The sequence below is a fragment of the Adiantum capillus-veneris genome, chromosome 4 (genome assembly GCF_014529385.1).
Source record: "Adiantum capillus-veneris isolate H3 chromosome 4, ASM1452938v2, whole genome shotgun sequence".
Lineage (NCBI taxonomy): Eukaryota > Viridiplantae > Streptophyta > Polypodiopsida > Polypodiales > Pteridaceae > Adiantum > Adiantum capillus-veneris.
In genome coordinates this window covers 112,003,534-112,019,247 of record NC_140934.1, presented here as the reverse complement: position 1 = coordinate 112,019,247, position 15,714 = coordinate 112,003,534, and the positions used below count along the sequence as shown (strand labels likewise).

Genomic DNA, 15,714 nt, shown 5'->3' with positions numbered 1-15,714 from the left:
AGCTTCATACAAAAATATCCTCACTAGCTGCACCATCATAATATTTAACCATAAGAATGTTAAATATCAATGGACACAGATAAGAGGAAGAAGCTTTTCATACTCTAAAAAAAAAGCTTATTTCTCACCCTGTGTTAGTAATACTTGATCTCTCCAAGCCTTTTGAGATCCATTGTGATGCATGAAGAGATTGTTGAGGTGTTGTCCTATTACAAGAGGGCTATGCTATAGCTTATGAGAGTCGTCATCTTTGCCAAGTCGAGCATATTCTTGGAATATATGAGAAAGAACTTATCATAGTAATGCATGCTTTTAGTTCGTAGAAGCAATATCTTTTGGGGTACACCATTTATTATTTGCATGGACCATTAGAGTGTCACATACTTTATACTCCAACAAAGCTATCTGACAAACAAATGAGGTGGGCAAATTTTCTTTCACAATTTCATTTCCATATTTTGCAAATTCATGGCAAGCATGATCAAGTAGCAAATGTAATTTTGCAAATTCATGGTAAGCATGATCAAGTAGCAAATGTAATTTCTCAAGGCTAAAGTATTAAATGAGTCTTGAAACATTCACAAGCCACTAAGATTTAGTTAAAGAGTTTGAAGGATTTTTTTGAAAACAAAATAACCTAAAAATAACCCCAAGACGATAATTTTTAATGTTCCCGAAGCCCTATAAATAGGGGAATCGGCATATGATATCAAAAGCTCAAGAAATGTCCAGCGTGATGTGAAAAATTCTTAAAGAAATTGGCATAATTTTTTGGGATCAAAACGGCTTCAAAATGACCTCGGAATGTCAATTTCAATGTTCTGAGCGTAGTACAACAATTGCACAAGAAAGTAAGCATGTGAAAGGGGCCTTGTGATAAGCGCATAGGTTGCCTATGATCTTCAAATCACTCACACAAAACTCTTAAAGGCGGGCTCAATCCTAAAAATGGGCTCAATCTCTCTACCGTATTCTTACTCTTACTTTTGAAGTAATCTATCATAACACGACAAGGAAGAGGGATTCTCTTAAACCTGAAAGTTTCTTGTTTAACTTGTCAGATGATTATTAATCACTTATCTTTTGATTCTAATCTCTCTTCCTGTCAACAAGGCTGCCCGATTTGTAGAATGAGATGTCTTTGAGAGGGAGGCTAGTATTATAGGTGCAAGAAATGACAAAATAGAGCTACTAATTACCTAATTTGTGAATGTCTAAACCTTCGTAGATCGTGGTAATTAACAAAGAGCCCGATAAGTTAATGTTTCTTGCACATACAATTGTAATCTTCCTATTCATAATGAAAAGTCCTTTCAAGGGGGGTTGGCCTCATGGAATCCAACCCTCTACATAGTGTCAGTGTTGATTTGTGCTTGTCTTGAATGTCTTTATCATCAATTGAGTTGATTAATTAGTGCAACCATTACCATATTAATCAATTGCAATTGTAATTTAGCTACTAGACATGTATTAAGAAGGAGAAGATCTTTATGGTGCTTGTAGGTAAGTCCCTATGCTTTTTAAGGGGAGTGCCTTGAAAGAGTGTATTGTGTGTTTTCTAAGAGGGTGTTCTTATGTTAGGTTCTTAGGGAGCTTTGTGTGTGTGTGTGTGTGTGTGTGTGTGAGAGAGAGAGAGAGAGAGAGAGAGAGAGAGAGAGAGAGAGAGTATTCTCAGAGTGTTTGGATTTTAGTGGGAACCCCCTCAAAATGAAAATTTTTCCCCCAAACATGCTTCATACAACCTATAAATCATTGACATTTTTTAGTTGCTCTTCACGGAGACAAACGTAGTGAAGGCTGTGTAATACTGATTTATTAATGGAAGCTTTTCTTTGCTTGCCACCACTCTGTATATAGTACATGAGCATTTGAACAAGAGAAAGGGTCGTAAAGCTAGAGATATAGGCTACGTAATACTGATTTATCACTATGTAGAGAAGATTTTCTATAACTGGAACCTTTTCTTTGCTTACACCACTTTGTATATACTATATAAGCATTTGAACAAGAGGAAGGAGGTTGTAGAGCTAGATAAGAGCTTTGAGTACACTATGGGTTCACCCTATGAGTCTTCGGCATTTACCTGTACCAAACCACAATTGATGAGACAAAGGAGTGCTATCTACATGAAAAATAGCTAGTAATTCATGGAGAAAGTTTCTTTTCACCTGCTTCACTCCCCTTCACTTCTTTTTGCATGAGAATTGATTGATGCCTCTGATTAAAGCTGAATAAGAATGTAGGAAAGCAATCTAGGTTGATTTCGAACCTCAATCAACATGCATGACCTGTTTTTTTCCCTTCTCAAGGGTGTTTAACTATAAAGTTCATTTGTTTTGGAGTCATTTTGATCCAAACACTTATGCACTAATCTTGATAGAATTTCCTAAATGCCTTTGAGGATTAAAATTCTTGAGACATCTTAAGTCCTTACATCCCCTATGGGAGTCATGAATTTCCCATTTCCCAGTCATTTCTAGGTTGTTTTGACTCCCATAAAATCTCTTGGAGTCCCTTGAAAATTCTATGGTGCTTGTGCAATATGTTTCTTCTCAAACATTGCACAAACAGACTTGACCATTCCCATTAAAAACTTTTCTCGCTACTGCTTACAAGGTTTAGGAAAAAATATGGAAATTAAGTGCTCCATTCCTTATTTGCATTATCCATTGTTTAAGTCTAATGATTCCCAATCAAAAATCATTGATAGGTGATCATTTTTGTGCCATTTATCTCTCTCTCTCTCTCTCTCTCTCTCTCTCTCTCTCCTTTTCCTGTCAATTTTGACCATTTCTACTCTCAAATATAGAGAAAACTTGTGCTTGATGTGTTAATCTCATATTATAATCGCACCAAAACCTTATGTACATCGATGAAAAGACTATGTAGATGTATCCCAATTTGATTGTGAGGAGATTATCCTCCACTTGAGTCAAATCTACTATGCGTGTACTTGAAAAGAGAAGAGATATTTTGCTTTTGGATCCCAAATTCGAAGAAAACACCTTTCCACAATAGATGGCTAGTATACTCTTACTTGAAAGGAAACCGTACATGTTTATGATGGCATATGCTACACAAGGTCTTATCCCTAATGGTGTCGAGTGTCAAATATCCAATGTTAAATTTCCACCCAACACATGTCCACCCTTAGTTGGAGCACAACTTGGACTTTTGAAACTTAAGCATGTGATGTAGACAAAATAGACATTACTTAATTATAGTGTTTTTGATATCTTGGTTAAAGTCTTCTTGTGCATTGTTACGAAGAGACTTTTAATATCTTATTGAGTCATGCGAATCTTTAGTTGCACATCTCCATTAACTATTTTTGTAGGTAAAGCTGTGAGCTTAGACAATGACTTAAAATTGACGGGTGAATGCAGCAACATTTAAAAATTGAATGGCAAAACAATTCAGAGCCACAAAATGTCTAGTTCAATCTCTCTCCATTTATGATTATATTGTAGGTTTTTCTAGTTCTCTTTAGCATGTAGACAAACAATAAAGAGTAGTAAAACATGCTAAATGATAAGTTAAAATGGAGGTCTACAAAAGAAAATTACGCTAATTTACAAAGCAACTAGTACGGCCGATCGTTTTCGGCACCTTCTCTCTCTCTCTCTCTCTCTTGCGTGCACAAGGGCCTCTCTACGTTTTGGAGTTTAGCTTTCATGTCACGAATTTCGACACACTTAAAGGATTTTCCCTTTCGCCATATTATGTTAGTTTTGATGTCAAGTACCTTTTCATGTTGATGTTTGTCGTTGATATGTATGTATGTATGGACTACATATGGACATTGAATTTTTAAATAGTCTTATCACACTAAACATTTGAAAATTACAATCTTTTAATAATTTCTTCTTTCCCAAGAAATAAACAAAGGAGGACAAGTGTTTCAATGCATACAATTAATTTTTTCATTGTATGTATGTTAAATTGTAGTACGTCTTAAATGAGCATTGGCGGTGAATCATAGACGTGTGTGTAACCCGCCTTAGCATGCTAGACACGTGAAATCCCCTCTAGTTATTAGCTCTTTCATTTTGTTGTTCCTCTCTCTCTCTCTCTCTCTCTCTCTCTCTCTCTCTCTCTCACAATAATGAGTCGGAGAGGGCTAGAAAAATACATTTTTCCCTAACCGATGAAAATAAGGGCACACTTGAAATTCTCCAGGTTTTCAGGTCAAAATTTGAAGCTTTTGCTAGTAATTACACTAGAACTTTTGTTAAATTTTCGATTTTCTTAAAGACAAGCTCAAAATCTAACCTGGATTTTACAATTTCAACCGGTTAAAATACAGTGGAACCCGATTTTTTCCTAACATTAGGGTCCATTTAAGTTTCTCTCTCTCTCTCTCTTTCTATCACCCAAGTGTGGTAGATTGGTTATGCCATTTCCCTCTTAAATAACAGGTCTTGAGTTCAACTCCTCGTCGGTTAGATCTTTAAGGTCTCTTGGGATAGTTTCCTACGACGTTAAAACTCTCTTCTTCTTGGGTATGTGTGTGTATGCTAATAAAAAAAAATAAATGGTATAACTTTTCTATCACCCAAGTGCGATAGATTAGTTATGCCATTTCCCTCTTGAATAACCGGCCTTGAGTTCAACTCCTCGTGGGCTAGATCTTTTCCTACGACGTTAAAACTCTCTTCTTCTTCTTCTCTCTCTCTCTAACTCCCATTATAAAGATCTTTCCCCTCATAACTTAGACCATTTCCCAATGATACTTCTCCGTTCATCTTGCCATCTGACGATGATGTCTGCTGTGGGGCACGCCACATTGCCGAGGCTTGATTGCATGCTCAGGATCAAGGTTTGCAGTGAGCAGCATTCAGTTGCCCAGCTAAGTAGTGCCTCGATGTCGTTGCTGCCCTCGCACAGCAGGAGCGCCACCTTCAGCTGCTCTTCCACTGCCATCGGCTCCCCTTCTGGCACTGCACCTTCTTTCAAGAGCCCCAGTGTAAGTGCCTCACAACCAAGCTTGAGAGAGAGAGAGAGAGAGAGAGAGAGAGAGAGAGAGAGGGAGGCGAATTAACAGATAATTAAAATGCATGCATGTTGTAATGTGCGGAAGAGTGAGAATAGAACTGAACTTAATCTACCTTTCTCGATAACAAGTAGCTGTCTATATTGAAATCATGTGCTAACAACTGAGTGGGAGACTCACACCTACCCCCTCAAGGACATCTTTTCAGTTTGAGATTTGCAGTGGACATGATGTGGACATCAACTTTGATTTTGACACCTCTTGTAGGGGGAGTATCCTGCAATGGCCCAAATTACTTATGATTAGAAGGAACTGAGAAAAACTCAACTTTGGGATGAATAGTGACCCGGACACACGAACGCACTCCATTCTTCTCATCATCATGCTGGACCTTGACAAGTGGGGTACCTATTTCCACTTTGGAACCATGGGCACATCCTGATGTTGGGATGTTGCGTGCTGGATTAGGTCGCTATCCAAATAGAGACAAAATGATCAAGGAATGGCCGAAGTTGTGGCCTTTTTTATTGTAGCTAACATTTGATTTTTTGTGATAAACATCCCTCTACAGAAGTGCTTGGTGTGGTACAGCCTGTTTGTCATCTTATGCTGAGTTTTCAGATGCATAACAAGTGTCATGGTAGTTGAAGGACGACCTGGCGGTGATGATTACAGCATTATGTCTTGCAGCCAGATGACACAAGGAAGAAAGAGGAGCTGAAGACTTGGATAGTCTACAGGGCAGCCTGTTGTAGCTGCGTATAGGAAAGGCTTTGGTTGGCGTGGCAGGAGGTGGCAAATGGTCAGTTGGCAGCAGATGTGGCAAGCTATCACATTGTCCAGCAGAGAGAGAGTGCATGCGCAGTAAAAAAGCAACGTGTAGCCAAAAAATTAAGAGATAGAGAGAGAAGTGGGTGCGCATAACCAACTGCAGGAATGAGAGATAGCAGATGTGCAAAAGCAATCGCACATTATTCTAGCACCCAACTTTAAGTGGATTAAAGCTTTGCTTCCCTAGAAGCGTAGCCCTCAAGACGAGCACTCCCGAAGGGTATTTCTTTTATATTGCAAAAGATGGCCAATACAAGTTGTTGTCACAAGTGCTCAAGGCCTTCTTGATCTTCACAAGTGCTCAAACCTCATCGTCTTCAAGAAAGCTCAAAGAGAGAGTGTGATTGATATCCTTCCAAATGCCCTAAGAGGTCTTTATATAGGTACTAGCGAGGCCTTTTGGGTGCTCTTGGCCCTTGGCTTTTCAATGGTTAGATCTTTGGCTTTTCAACTATCTGACCTTTGGCTTTTCATTTATCCGACCCTTGGGTTTTCATTTGTTCTACCTTTGGTGAGTCAATTGTCCAATCTTTGGCTTTTCAATGGTTCGATCTTTGGCTTTTCAGCTATCCGACCTTTGGCTTTTCATTTATCCGACCCTTGGGTTTTCATTTGTTCGACCTTTGGTGAGTCAATTGTCCAATCTTTGGCTTTTCAATTGTTAGATCCCTTGGCTTATAAAGGGAAGGGCGTCCCACTTTTAGGCGCATTTGTGTTATGCGCCTCACTCTTAGGGCTGATTTGTGACATACCCCCCGTTGAGAAAATAGTAATTGTCCTCGATTACATTTGCAAAAAAAAAACAAGGGTAACACATTAATATTTATCAATTAATCAATCAATCATGTTCATGTATCAATGGTACAAACCACATGGCATGCATCACATGTATCTGTCTTGAACAAGTGTATACTTAATTATCGAGATCAATCTCGAATTCTGAGATGCTCCATATGCACTAAAATCAATCAGACTAGTTATCACATCCAGTTCTATCTTGAACTCCACGGATGCCTGATGCATTAGAATCAATCAGATTTCTCTTAGCCATCTCATCTCTCATCAAAACTTTTGATATCCTGGGGTAGCAATATTAGCCATTACATTTAGATCTCACCGATCTCTGACGGATGTTTTGATGCACTAAAACCACATACCTAGTTTATCTCATTCAAATTGGAACTTTTGATGCACTAGATTTATCCATGCTAATTATCACGTCCAGTTCTAACGGATGTCTTCGATGAATTAGTACATCATCAAGATAGAATGGTGCAGTCATTCCATCCTATCATACTCAATCAAATAATGAGACATCAATCAAAATAAGAGAGTAAATCATTCGTGTTACAACTATCATCAAAATACTTAGTGATGGCAGGGTGCCGTCAGCTCAGCACCCACAATCTATCAGTAAAAACCATTCACTCATTTGTGCTGATATGTGATAATAGAGTGGAGTAGCTCTCCTCTACGTAGGAGGTCCTACAGAAGATTCAACCGTTGAATCATCGTGGACTCTTGGTGGCAATGTAGGAGCCAATTGTCACGAGGTTGTCACAACCACTAACCTTAGTTGTCGGTTTCTTTCCCTTGATTTTTATTTAATTTTTGGGACCCTCTTTTTCAAGTCACAAATGGCCGGATATTGTATGACCAGTGTGAAACGGCCGATGGCCGAGAGTTTCCCTCGCTGCTGTAAAGGCCGGGTCTCCACGAGCTGGTCGAGGAGTCGGCATTGAAATCCGAGCTGTGAAAGGGTGGCTAGGCTCAGTTCAAAGTCGTTTAGGCCCCACGCGACACTTTATAAGCTGGTGCGTGGTGGATACTAGGAATTTACCTCAAGAGGGCATACTGGACACTTGGCGGCTCCAGAGCCAATTTGCAAGATATCTCGGCTGGGGGTGCCCAATTTTGAGAGAGGGAGGGCTGCTTCTTCTTCATTAAGTGTTTGTGTGAGTAGTAGGTGTAGGTTTCACAGCTTTCAAATAAAGCTTGCCTTCTCCCTTGCCTTATGTAGCACGATGATTCCGCTCTCATGCACCTCTCCCCCTTTGAATACAGAAATGTAATGCCCAACTCAAGGGCTTTCTATTTGTATGTACAGTTGTGTGGGTTCATGCGTGATTGTCGAGGCAAGAACCTCTTGCACATGTATTGGATTAGCTAATTGCTTATCTTCTGCAGGTACAGGTAAACTCGGAGAGATTTCACGTAGAAATCTCGTCCGATTCAAAGGGCAAGTAGCTCTACAGGTGGGGAGCTTGAGGGCTTGCTACGGATGCGATCAACACGCGAAACGGAGCCCGAAACAGGAAATTACAGCCTGCTGTGTATTTTTTCAGGTTTAGGGGTTTGACCCTTTTTGATCCCTAATACCCCCAAGAGCTTCGGGCAAGCTACAAGATTGTTGTATAGGTGTTCTGGTGCATTTTCGGGGCAAAAAACCGAGAATCCAGCGTGCTGCAATTTCTCGCCAAGTTTGGGAAAGTGCTCAAATGCACCGGGAAAGTCACCTTTTGAATGGGGATTTTGTAGAGTAGGTCATTTTCAGCCCGTTAAAAGTGGGATAGCTCGTAGGAATTTACAGGTTTTCTCCAAAGTTTCAATTGAATAAAGAAATACCGAGAGGGGCACCAATCTTTGGGGCCAACGCGGTGTCATTGTTTGCTTGGAAGCAAGCACTCTAGCTCCCGGGCTATGTTTTGTTAGAAGTGTAGTTTCCAGTCACAGGCTTATTCGTGAAGTTCCTTTGTGTCGTAAAGTTTAATAGTGTAAAGATCGGGTGAAGGCTAAAGTCTACTGCCCTCTAGCGAGTCTACGGGCCGGTTCCATGGATAGAATCACTTTTTCCTTAAGAAGTGAGCCTTGGTTGGTTTTCAACGAGGACATAGAATAGAGGAACTTGGAATTACACTATGGTTGATAGAGTGAATGACACGAGGGAAGAGGGTTCCTCTTCATAGGACAAACAAGCTGTTCATCCTCTAGTGCTCGAGGTTGGCGAGAGTTCACGGCCACCCGTGTATGTACCTTTTGTTGATGTGAATGCTCCATAAGGTCAAGGATTTATGACTAGGCAATTAGACAAGGATGCGTTCAGGACACAGTTGGTTGCTGCTGTGAATGTGTTTTCTCGGTTGGTGCAGAATCCTAGGTTTATGGAATTTTTGCAAGCGCCACTAGTGTCACAGCAGACAAGGCAACTTTCTCATGCAGGAGAGCCTGTTGAGGCTCAAGCTCAGGTCCCTTATGCGTCTCAAGAAGCACTCGCATGTTGCGGAGTCAGTTGGGGCTCTAAGACAAATTCCTGCTGTCCACGAATAGGTGGTTAGGACGCCTATTCCACAAGCTTTACTAGTTCAGCCAACCACCTTTCAGAGTTCAAATGTTGCATTAAATGGACAGGAAACGAGGTTCTAGGCTATGCAGCAGGTTCTTTCACCACCCACGGTACATCTTGGGTATTTCGGGGGTGGATTTGTGTTTCAGAGCATGGTTGGTTATGCACCTGGAAACCAACAATATATGCCAGGAACAGTCTTTGGGGGTATGTAAGGCAGGCATGTACGGGTAATATTGGCATGCAACTAGGGTTTCAGTGCAATCAGGGCCAGTTTGGGGTGCCACAAGGCAATTTTGGCATGGCTGAATTTTCCGACGAGCAGGCAAATATGGCACCAGAGACTGAGAATGTCAATGGTCAAGGGGTGTTGATGATCCCTATTACAATACCCATGTTGTAGACAATTCCCTATGATAATTTGGGAGCACTGGAAAAGCCAAAACCATACAAAGAAGGTGGTGCAGCTGTGAAGTTTGATACTTTCAACAAATTTGAGGATAAGACAAAGGGTCTCACTTTCCTCCAACAATTTGATAGTGCCTATGCAAGGAGGAATTTTACAGAAGCCTCCAAGGTCGGGAAAGCTGTCACTTTTTTGAAAGGTAATGTACGTACATGGTGGGCGACACTGTTGATGCAAGGACAGACACTTGCTACATGTGTTTACTTCAAGCAAATGTTTGCATCTGCGTGGCTGTCAAACGAATTTGAAGCAGATGTCATGACAGATTGGCACCAACTCACTGTGGCTACTTGCAAGAGCCTAGAGGAGTACAATCGGAGGTTCTATAAAGCGTTGCTCTCAGTAACTTCCTACAGGTTTGTGCCACTGACAGAGCAGATTGAGAAGTATTGCTGTGGGCTGCCTAAAGGGCTTAGAAACTACTGTACAAAGAACAGAGTGGCCACCCTTACTCAGCTTATGGAAGTTGCCAACATTGGTCATGCCTTGTTGAAGGGAGAAGATAGTGGGTTCTAGGGCAACATGAAAGGGGGCCAGGCAAAGAAAAATTCAGCAAAGAAGCCCTTTGCAGAAGCGGTTCGTGAAGCGTCACAGGGGTCAGAAAAGGCAAACAGAGTCAAGACTTAGCTGAGACGTTTGAAGGACAGGCTAAGAAAAAGAAAAGGAAGCCCTTTGTGCGCAAGTCATTCGAGGAAAAGAAGGCTTTAATGGCTGAGATCAAATGCTTTATATGCGAGCAACTTGGTCATTTTGCTGTAGATTGGTCATTTTGCTGTAGATTGGCCATAGAGAAAGAGGCCAGCTGACTCAGAGGATAAAGAGGACAAAAAAGGGAAGAAGGTTAAACCTGCGAGCGGGTTAGTGCCAGATATGGTGGGTGATAGGCCAAACTCAGATGCTAGTGAGTTATGCAGGGTGTGGGGTAAAGTTAGAGATCAGACAACACTTATCTTCTTTGATTTAGGTGCTAAAGCAAACTTTATCTCACTAGTGTTGGCCATCAAGCCACAACAGAGGCAGGGTTGGCATGTCTTGGCCACTCAGAGTATGTTACTCCTATCATTGGAAAGCTGCGTTTGCATATTTAGTCATATGTGGACACAAAGGAATTTTCTATCATGCCACTGGAAGGGTACGATGTGTTGTTGGGAACCCCGTGGATATTCCGTATACATGGAGTGCTGGATGCCTTCAACAAAAAGGTCACCCTTCAACATAGGGACAAAACTCACATCCTTGTGTAAAGCTTAAAGAGGATTCTGTCCCTGTTGTATATTCTTCGGCTATCACTTCTGTAATCAAGAATCATTTTTCTGCGTACTTGAGTTTTGCACGTGATGTTTCAGATAGTTGTCAGTCGAATTTATCTTTTTTAGATAAAGAAAGGTCAACATTTTTGCAAGAGTTTAGTGACTGTCTTTTTGACTCATTATCGTCTCGGTTGCCACTGAAGAGGCCTGAGGATCATGTGATAGATTTGGTGCCGGGTTGTAGCCCACCAAATAGGCCTTCGTATAGGGTTAGTGCGGCCCAACAAAAAGAGATTATGGGCCAAGTAGAGGACTTGTTAGAAAAAAAAAGGGCTGATTCAACCGGCTCCCCTGGTTCTTTCTCTTCATTGGAAAACGCTTGCCCTATTGAGGTGGACACTGTCTTGCCCATAGGATAAGTGAATGAGCCCGCATGCATTCCAAAACCTTTCTTGGGATGTCCCATAAGTCTCTGAATAGAGTTAAGACTTCGATTGTAGACAATACCGTCGAATCTCTTTTGGCAAACCACAGCAAAACCGCTCAATTTGGTCCCTCAAAGTGACCCTCCGAAACGAGGACACTGGCAAATAGGTATCCCAAAACCTCTAGCAGTAGTCATCCAATGTGTCTTTCTTAGACATTCTTAGACGATGCCAAGCCGTGATGACATCTTCTTCATATTCTTCTGTTATTCAAGTTAAAGTGAAAATTCTCTTGAATTTTACCCACTTTGTAGGTGCTTTGTGTAACAACAGAGTATACCACCATGTCTGTGCATTTCCTTCCAAATAAGATGCCTCCCTTTGCACCTTGGAGGGTTCCGAGAACCGACCTCTGAAGAAGGTGACGTCAAACTACTGTATGAACTCAAGGGCTCGATGGAAACGTGTCAAATGTAATGGAAATGGCCTATGAACTTTGAGGATAGCGGAATTAAGAAAATTAGAGTGAGCATTTTTGTGAGACTACTTCAAGAATATAGAGGGTGAACTTATTTGGCGGTAGCAACTTAATTATAATACTTAATTAACTTGGCATGAACAATACTTTTGCAAGAGAGAGAGTTTAGAGAACTCAACAACAGTTGAGGACCGGATTTATGTGGAGCCGGTCGCCCCTCCAATAGGCTTTTGTATTATAGATTCTCCCATCAAGAGAGACTTGGTACAATACAATCTTTGTGCTCCTTGTGACCTAGGTGATGCAATGAAGATGGAAAGCTTCATGCATCACGAGCATAACATAGACTTTGTAAAAAGCATTAACTATCCCTAGCCTCAGTCCCAAGGCCTCAAACACCTTCAAAGGTGGAGAGAGCTAGCGGGGGGTAGGGAAGAGGAAGAAGAAACATTCATAGGAGAAAGAAATAGTTCCTCACTTATCATCACAATTCTTGCTAGCATACATAATAGCATAGTAATAAAGATGGAGAAGACTTAAGCATTGAAGCATGGCTCTTGGTTGGATTTTCATTCCATAGCCAAGAGTGTTGGTGTAGGCTCTCAACTTCTCTACGAGCTTGGAGAAGGAGATGGAGCTCTTGCACTTTGCACTTTACACAATGAGAGAGAGTGTGTGGGAGAGTATACCCCCCAAGCTAGCCCCCTCCTTGCTTTGGTCGACCACCTCTGCTAGCTCTAGCTGGCATTTCATTGGACCTCCTCAAGCTTGGCCAATCACAGGCTTAGTGCATATCAAGCAAGAAGAAACAATTAATTAAATTAATTAAATTATTATTGGACCCCTTGGGAGGCCAACTAATAGGCTTCAGGCACCTTGTGAGGGCAACATGGAGAGGAGCTTGACATGTGTCCTTGTTGCCTCCTTGGTCTAGGTTTGCCTTTAGTGAGGGTGGCTCCCAACTTGTAGGGCTCGCCCCCTCGTTGTAGGGATACTTGTTGACTTTTTGACACCTCAAGCCCCTCAACCTTGGGCCCGGTCCCACCACAAGCTCGGCCCTTAAGCCCCTCAAGCTTGGGCCGGGTTCCACCTCAAGTACAACCCTAGCATCTCAAGCACGACAAGCACCTCAAGCATCTCAATCATCAAGCACCTCAAGCATATCAGTCATCAAGCACAAGCACCTTAAGCTTGGGCCGCGTTCCCACCTCAAGCACAACCCTAGCTTGCCTAAGGTTGAAGGACGTTTAACACTAACCTTTGGAGGTCGTTAATGAAGCTAACCCTAAGGGCTTTAAGCTACATTAGCTAGCCTTTCTCTTTGACAGACCATCTCTCATTTGGATCCCTTTACCATTGGCCCCGTGTTGAGACAGACCTGTAAGCACATGTCTATATTCTAACCCTTGTTCCCGTTTATTCTCCCACGTTAAATGATCAGTTTAATATAAGAAAATCATTTGGGTTGGTTAGATATTAGATTTTATGACATCAAACCTGATTGCTTGACCCACATCCTTGAACTCCTTGGTCTTCTTGTTTTTCTCAATGTCAGAAGAGGACAAGTTCTCCTCCTTTGAACTGCTAAATGGCCTTCCATGCCTTTTAGACTTTTAAAAAAATCTGCTTTTCTTGCTTTTCTGGCTTTTGCTCTGCTTCTTCCGCCCTTTCTCATCCTCTTTGGAACGAGAGGATGACGAACCGCCAAAACTCTCTAAAGACGAAGAAAAAATCTGGGTCATCCTCGAAATGAACGTGCTTTTTGGATTTGCTTACCAGCTCGAAATTCGACTTTTTGGCCCAAATAATTTGGTGCATATCACGTGCGCATTGCACCAAAGCCACATGGACAAGCTTCTGCTGTGCAGATCTGTGTCAGTCCTGGTTTAGCTTAGGACCTAGCATGGCATTTTGTGAGCCTCTTGTAGGACGTGCATGTTCAGGCAGGTCGTAGTTGCATATCCTCCCTTGCACAGTACAGTTAGTTCAGCATGTGAATCACCTCTTATTAGTAGGCTCTCAACTTATTAATAAGTGACACTTTAGCTTCATTTTTTCATGATTGTGGGGTTCCAAAAGGGACTGTCAACCCAGCTTAAAAGGTGTATATAGGTGATCCTAGGGGGTCACTTTTAAGCAAGAAGAACAAGTACTATAGTACCCGTAGCACCAGAACAGTCAGCACCTCAAGTCAGCGTTTTTCAGCAGAACAAGCATTTCTAGCATTTTGGGAGTTACTTGCGTTTTGGGGCAGCAGACCAGCCCCTTGACCTGGCGTTTCTCCATCTTTAGCATCCAACACACTGCAGCACCTTGCGCCTGCTTCCTCAGCATGTCGCCTACCTTCTCTCAGCCTTTGGCTTGCGTCTTGCAGTCAAGAGCACCGTCAACAGCCTTGTACACCTTGGCTGCCCATCGCTTGGCTTCAGTACACAGTACCACCAGTACCTTCAGCATCAACACAACAATACCCTCAGTATTCAGCATTTTAGCACTTCAACCAAGCATCTTCCGCATTACCAAGGATCATCAGTACCAAGTACCGTTAGTACCTAGTACCCATCGTCGTCAGCATTCATAGCACTCAGCATAAGCATCAACATCCCGCATAAGCATTTAGTATTTAGCCTCGCAGTTACCAAGTATCCACAGCAAGCACCCCTCAGCATCGTCGCAGTACCAAGCATCTACATCAAGTACCCATCAACATCTTAGTAGTACCAAGCATCTCTAGCAAGTACCCATGAACATCTTAGCATTTAGGACCATTGTATCAACATTTTTGGAAGTAAATAAAGAAAGTACTTGCTCTCGTAATAGAGCAAGGGGGCCCTTGAGGGTGGTTGGGACCCAACATGCAGTATCGTCTCTCTTTTCTCTCTCTTTGTCTCTTTCTCCTTCATTGTCTTCAATTCAGCTTCTCTTATCAAGTGAAGTAAAGTAACCTTGTGTTTGTGCGGAGTACTAGATCTGAGCAAAATCCTTGAACACTTGCGCTGCACTTGAGAGTGCATGGGTACATAGAGTCAATGTCTAATGAAGAAAGTTTTTGTCCTCTAGTTGTTTTGCAGGCGTAATCGAGAGCGATTATAGTTCTTTTAAGAGGGGGAATGTCACACAGTGATGACGTGGCATGCCCAACTGGAAGAGAAATGGCCGAGCGGACAAGAGGAATTGAAACCCGATTGAACCAAGAAAGAGTGGCCGAGTGGTCTAAAACAGAAGGAGGTAGGTTCTTTATTAAAAACTTAACCCTACCCAACTTATGGAGCCCAAATTAATTAAAAGCTTGACCTTTGGATCTACCGTTTGTAAATCGCATTGATAGGGCTAATGTGGCAATTGTACGGATTTTCGAAAAATCGTGTTGTAGTGATGACGTGGCAGGATGTACGGATTTTCGTAATTTGTGCTGGTAGTTTTGGTAGTTTTTCTACGTAAGCTTTTGGGTGATGTGCTTTTTGATTTGATGCTTTTGGGTATCCGTTATAGGTTTCAAAGAGCCCAGAGAGCCACTCTTCTAGAGAGGATTTGGACATAGAGTCTCGGAGAGAGTTGGACCCTCGAGGAGTTGTACTTTGCGAAGAGCAATAATAAAGAAATATCGAAAGGGGCGCCGGTGTTTGGGGCCAGTGCATCTTGACTTGGAACTCCGCCGTGCCCTCTCTCTCTCTCTCTCTCCAAGTTCAGTGATTTTGCAGTTTCTGCTCGTGTGTTGCTATTGATTTCTTGCTTGGAGTGTCAAAGCCTATAACAATCAACTTATTGAAGTCGGCCGAGGGGCCTAACCCCTAAAATAAAGCAGAGAACACTTACACACACACAAATCGTGTGAAGATGATGATGTGGCAGGATTGTACGGACATGCCCACGTTTTGTGGGAGTTGTTGCTGATGCGGCAGCGCTGTATGCACTGCCCTCTAGGCGC

At 42.0% G+C, this 15,714-nt stretch overlaps 1 protein-coding gene across 2 annotated transcripts in view; it reads left to right on the top strand.

The window, feature by feature from the left end:
* Positions 1-4,694: 4,694 nt before the first annotated feature.
* The window catches only part of LOC147459809 (phosphoglucan phosphatase DSP4, chloroplastic-like), a 108,795-nt gene continuing 97,775 nt past the window's right edge, over positions 4,695-15,714 (top strand). The window contains exon 1 of one of the 2 annotated variants that reach the window (XM_086511011.1): positions 4,695-4,966. In XM_086511011.1, coding sequence (XP_086367137.1) covers positions 4,727-4,966 — 240 coding nt within the window. In that variant the 5' untranslated portion in view covers positions 4,695-4,726. The remainder of the gene's footprint in view (positions 4,967-15,714) is intronic. The other variant, XM_086511012.1, reaches the window with a different exon arrangement.